General features: G+C 32.0%; 1 protein-coding gene across 1 annotated transcript; it reads left to right on the forward strand.

Moving 5' to 3' along the window:
* LOC107618120 lies at nt 1,473–4,707 on the forward strand. The gene is made up of 8 exons (XM_021112411.1): nt 1,473–1,609; nt 1,684–1,734; nt 2,584–2,641; nt 2,764–2,856; nt 2,936–3,099; nt 3,857–3,926; nt 4,015–4,095; nt 4,308–4,707. The coding sequence occupies exons 4-8, from the start codon at nt 2,826–2,828 to the stop codon at nt 4,520–4,522; spliced, it is 561 nt and encodes a 186-aa protein (XP_020968070.1). The 5' UTR covers nt 1,473–1,609; nt 1,684–1,734; nt 2,584–2,641; nt 2,764–2,825; the 3' UTR covers nt 4,523–4,707.

Consider the following 5,938-nt stretch of genomic DNA (forward strand, 5'->3'; position numbering starts at 1 on the left):
TGATAAATGCTTGCATGTATGAGTGAGTACAGGTTTTGGCAACTGCTGTAGTTGTTCGATTGGTAGCTCGTATTTGTGGCCAGGCTATTGTCATTAGGAATGGCCTCACGTTATCATCGACTATTGTTGTTCTGCAGCTAAATAACCTCACTATATATGTTTTTTTTCTTTCTCTCTTTTTCCCCTAAAAAAAAAAGAAAACTCTTAAAGGTTTAAATATCTGAACTTTTGGTATAATTTCACAAAAAGTAGCCAATTTTTGTTGTAATCAAGTATCTATTTATTTTATCTTCTCCCTTTTCTTGGGAGGTAGAGTTAATTTTAAAATGTTACTCTGGCCAAGTAATTGCAATTTTCTTCTTTTAGCTCCCATTTGCTGATAAAGTGTACTAATATCAGTTAATATTTATTACTACCTAATAAAGCTTGATGTAGTTGTAAGTATCACATGTTCCTTGTTGAAAGCTGCTCATCTGAGTTAAATATATGTTGCAACTACTATGTTCTATCTATTTACTTTTCAGAAATGAAGTTAAGCTTATAGAATATAGTGGTTTTTGCCACACTATTTAAATCACTGATACACAGGCTCTTTTTACACTATAGGTTATAGCTGAGTATCTTCAAAAAGTCGATCCTAAATCAGATGGTGCAAAGAGGGTCTGGGTTGCTATTTATGATGAGTGTGTAGCCGTTTTATATTAGGTGATAATATTATTAAATCCTGAAAAGTTGCTTCATGAATAAGTTAATTGAGATCAACTGAAGAATCTACATGCTATTTTGTAATTCTTTTGCAGTGAATTTAGTCAATAATATTGCATAAAAACACTGTGATAAAGAGACTGATTAGCTTCAGTATGATTGCATGTGTCTTGATGCTGTTAATGCAACATGAATTAACAATTTTTAGGAGATTGATTACACAAAGGAAGCTGCTAATGCAGAACTATTTCCAAATAACTTTAAGAACATGGATTATGTGAAAGTCCCTGCAATCATTTGGGATTATACCATACCACAGGTTTAACCTTGATTTTACATAGAAATAATATATCAATTGCATAACTTACATTTTACTTTTGATACTTTATTTATCTATCTATTTTTACTCTTTTTTTCAACACAGATGCTTACAATGGAGTATGTTCCAGGGATTAAAATAAACAAAATACATGCATTAGATCAGTTGGTGCTTATTATTATAACTACTGCATGTTCTTCATTGTGAAAATTTGAAATTCAAAACTAGCTTAGCTTCCAATGTGAATCCAGCAAGGACATGCTTTCTTTGTTTTCTTTATATAGAGTAATTATGAAAAGAAAATTGTTCATTGTAAAGGGAACATATATTGAACTTATAAGAGGTTCCTCTGCTAATTGATAAGCTAATTGATTTAAGTGTTTGTGTCTTCAAAAATTGACTAATAAAAAAAAAGCTATTTTGGTATTTGTTAGTTCAAGCTAAGGACCAGCCTGTGTAATATTTTCATATTCTTGTTATGCTTTGGTATTTTATGGAGCTAATGAAAGTGCCAAGAGTGGAGGCAAAATTAAGAGTGTTCTCTTTCAAGATTCAGTTTGGGACTTAGGTTTGCTGATTCTCAAGGTGTTTTGTCTGAATTTGTTTTCAATTTGGTTTTTCTTGTTTCACTTCACTTTATTTTTTTCCACTTGATGCAGGCTGAAGACTTCAAGAGGAGTTTAAACACTGTGAACTCTGCCTGTGAAGAGGTACTTTGTACATAACAGCACCTTAAATTTGATTGTTTCTTTTCATGGAGCTAACTGTTTCTTTCTTTTAAAATAAAAGAAGATATCTTAAATGTAAAATCCAATTCATTAATTAGTAATTACTTTAGAATATATAGTCGCCAATGATTATCAATTTATGAAAATCTATCTAATGAATTATATTAGAGATATAGCTATTACACGAGTTTTTATACAGGTAACCATTACTCCTTTTGACATTTCTGCCTCCCTTCTAGAAACCATTGTTCTTATATTTTTATGATTTGAAGCTTTCTTTATAGAAGCAGAAAGGCAATGCAATCTATATTCCTTACCATCAGCTTTTGAAGTCAACGACTGCAGCCGATCTTCCATAGCAGTAAATGCTTTCCGAGTTCTTCTTTTATTCTGTTCAAGAGACCTCGACAGATAGACATTGAACAATTCCAGAGCTCCAAGCTTTCCAAGTTGCAATTTTGATTTCGTATTCTTTTTCCTGATTATAAATTTTGATATACTGCAATGGACATTCGGTTTTTCGTTCATTTTTGGGTTTTAATTTCTCATTATGGTGGTGGTACTTGTTAATACATGGATGTTATTCAACTTTAGTGCATAATCCTTTATACACTTCAGCTATTGATACAAGATTGCAATAATACTTGATTGATATGTAGACTAGTAGAGGCATCTAATGTATCTGCTACTTCTCACTTGCTAATCATTTTTCCTTTTTCTTGCAATAAAAGTATTTGCTTTAAAATTTTCTCCTCCATGCTTGATGATCATTTTTATCTCATTTGTTTAATAGAACAATTTCATTGCTAACCATGAGCTGGTGATTGTCAGTTGCTATCCGCGATTTATTTTACAACCAACCAGTTCGAAGGAAATACATGCAATCCAGGTTCTTTTCTCTTGTATCACCATGCAAATGACATGTTTTTTGAAGTTTAATTTATCTTTAATGAACAATGGATCTGTTTGATAATTTTGTATTGACTGATGAATTCACCTCTGCAATAAAAGTCCCAATAAGGTGCTGCAATCAATTAAGAAATGTGTACAGCAGCTTGCTCTTGTGCGTCCAAATGTTTCCTTCAAAGTTATCGATGTTGAAAGGTATCTTCCCCTGCAAAATAACAAAGTCAATCTTCTTTGTATTTGTCTTAGTAACTTTTTATATACTTTACGTGTAGAGATGATGAGCTTTTCTGCACACAAATTGCTTCTTCGCCACTAGCACTTTTGACCAGCGGCTTTGAGGAGGAGGTATCAAGCTTTCTTCAAGCTTTAGAAGTTGAGAATGACATCATAAAGCTATCTGGATATGTCTCTGGCCCTTGCAATGCTTTGAATATGAAGGTGATTTATATTTCTCATGTAAAATCTTAAAAAAGTAATTAATACATCAACTTTTTCTTCCTTTGATATAGGTTCTGTCCATGTCCCGTCCGCTAACTTCTGGTGTGTTTCTGTATTTGCTTTCTAGGCTTTACAGTATGTCTGTATCCTTGTGACTACAAATTTAGAAAGTGTAATTATGGCAAAGTAGATATGCTGACATTTGAAAAGTATTCAACACCATAAACATTTGAATTGTTGGCCTTAACATTGTTAGATGTTAACTCACAGTTTGTTAGCAGTGGCCCAATTTATAAGCTTCTGAGTCAATTGGCTAATAGGTTTGAGCATCTGAATTCATGGAATACTAATAATGAGTTCGAAAACAAGAAGAAAAGTAGGTCTCAACCATGTCCAGCTTATATCTTGAATATAAGTTTCCCTCGTTCATTCTATGATTTGACATTTGAACCATCAAAAACTTAGGTACAATTCAAGGTAATTCTTTTGCCCTTTTTCTTTACTCATTTTTCTTACCATGTTTGTCAATCATTGTTGCTGTATGGGCTCCATAATTCATAGTTGTTTGTTGAAGGTCGAAAAGTGAATTTTATAGGGTTCTAGTCCAAATTCAGAACATTTATTAGAGATGTGTAGAATTTCTTTTTTGGGGTTCCTGCATTATTGTTTCATTCAGTGTGAATTGTCTTATCACTTCTTGGTACACTAGATAAATCTAATTTTTTTTGCTCAACATTTTTATATCCTGCCAATTAAGGATTGGGATTCTATACTCAACTTCATTGAGAAGTTCATAAAAGAATGCTGGGAGGAAAACATAGATTGTGGTATGCCCTCTCACTGCATCTTACATAGGTATGATGAGCTATTGTTTTTTACATTTTTATTTACTATTTATTATTGGAATTCTTATAGGAGAGTCCTTCAATCAGTCCACTTACAGGGTACATAAAGATCAACCGTGGGAAGATCTCAACATTCTTCCAACAGAAGCAGGTAAGGTTTATTGTTTTGGTGGTCAAACAGATTCCTTTGCATTATTTGAGTGTGATCAATTTTGTTCATTTACTTTTTGCTTTCTTGTCTTATACACAAGGGTTGAACATTACGTAAGGTAGATATCCCCATGATTTTTTTTGTACAGTAGATCATGCTGGTTTATTTTTATCATTACATTGAACTACTATTGTCAAATATCTTTGTTGCAGATAAATCAAAATTTGGAAGCCATACTAAGAATTCCCAAGAACACTCTGTTTCCACTTCAGGCAAGCTAACCGAAGATGAATATCATCAATCTGACCGGGAAGATGTTAGAACCTCTCTTGGTTACTTGTGTCAAGGGACTGAAATATTGAGAGAGAAACAAAACAAGAGAGACTTTTCTTTATCAGACTCTTTTTTCTGGAAATTTAGTGAATGATTCATATGCCAGATGCATGCCAACTGTTAGAAAGCATAAGAGTTTATTGATGTATGATAAGAATGGTCAATCACTAGGAGATTACTTTTCAGATGATAAATTAGGGAACTGGATGGTAGATTTGACTAATTAGTGTTTATTGCGATGCTTGTATTTTGGTAAGTTTAGTAAGACAAGGTTTTGTATAGGAGTTAAAATTTGATTTTCAATAATAAAAAATTATATATTATATTAATATTTTGTTTGAGTTATATAATATTTCATTTATGGATTATGATGTTTTGCTATTGTGAAATTTTAATCACAAAATTATTTATTTAACGCGATAAAAATGACGGTAAAAATTATTTTTTTAAACGATAAAAATGTCACGGTCAGGGTAAAAATGGTGGTTCAAAAATGCCATTTTAACCAACTAAAACGCTACTCTATCAGGGTAATAATGGCGGTTCAAACTACCGTTTTAACCTATCCAAAAACTGCCATTTTAACCCTGGAAATAACGGCGGTTTGAACTGCCGTTTTAACCAACCAAAATTTCACTCTGTCAGGGTAATAATGGCGGTTCAAACCGCCATTTTAACCTATCCAAAAATCGTCATTTTAATCCTGGAAATAACGGCGGTTTGAACCGCCGTTTTAACCTATTCAAAAACCGCCGTTTTAATCCAGAAAATTGTGGCGGTTTTCAAAAAACCACCGTAATAACCAGAATGGCGCCCAGAATTACGTCGCTTTACGAACCGTCATTATTGGTAATAATGACGGTTCAAACCGCCGTAAATACAAAAAAAAACTGCCGTTTTTACCAAAATTTGTTGTAGTGCCAAGTTCAGTATCAAGTATCCAAAATCTCTTCCAAAACATTTTAATTCGATCCATACATTCTACATTTAAAATTTAAATGATTAGTTATTATTAGCTTTTTTCAGAAAGATAAGAATTGGTTTTAGTTTAAATTTGAATTGTTGTTTTAGTTATCGTATTCTTTGAAAAGATAAGATTAGTTTTAATTTAAAATTCAAAAGTTAGGTTAGAATTTAGGATATAAATAAGTGAGCGATGATCCAGCATCTCCCATTCATTGGTTTTAGTTTATCTTTTTGTTTATCATGAGTCACTAGTTCTCTTTTGTTATAATTAGGAGTTCTATTTAATTTTATGGATAAAAAATTTAATTATTTCTTTTATTTTAATTAGTACATTGATATTTTTTAAGAATTGAGTTTTGTTCTTACTCTTAATGATTAGAAATATTAAAAAATATTCTACCTCTATTTTATTCACTCAATTAGAGAATTAAGGCTGAACGTACACGCCCATCACTAATTAAGTGCTTTCTTTTCTTGTCCTCTGTTCATAATTTCATCCATCACTAATCTCCACACACACACACCGATACAAATACAGTTATAC

This window comes from Arachis ipaensis, chromosome B09, assembly GCF_000816755.2.
Source record: "Arachis ipaensis cultivar K30076 chromosome B09, Araip1.1, whole genome shotgun sequence".
NCBI classification, from domain to species: Eukaryota; Viridiplantae; Streptophyta; class Magnoliopsida; order Fabales; family Fabaceae; genus Arachis; species Arachis ipaensis.

Excerpts from the sequence above, each read along its gene's own strand:
- LOC107618120 (XM_021112411.1), top strand. The coding sequence starts at position 2,826 with ATGTTTCCTTCAAAGTTATCGATGTTGAAAG. Across the intron at positions 3,100-3,856 it reads GCAATGCTTTGAATATGAAG|GATTGGGATTCTATACTCAA; the intron begins GTGATTTATATT and ends CTGCCAATTAAG. Across the intron at positions 3,927-4,014 it reads GGAGGAAAACATAGATTGTG|GAGAGTCCTTCAATCAGTCC; the intron begins GTATGCCCTCTC and ends GAATTCTTATAG.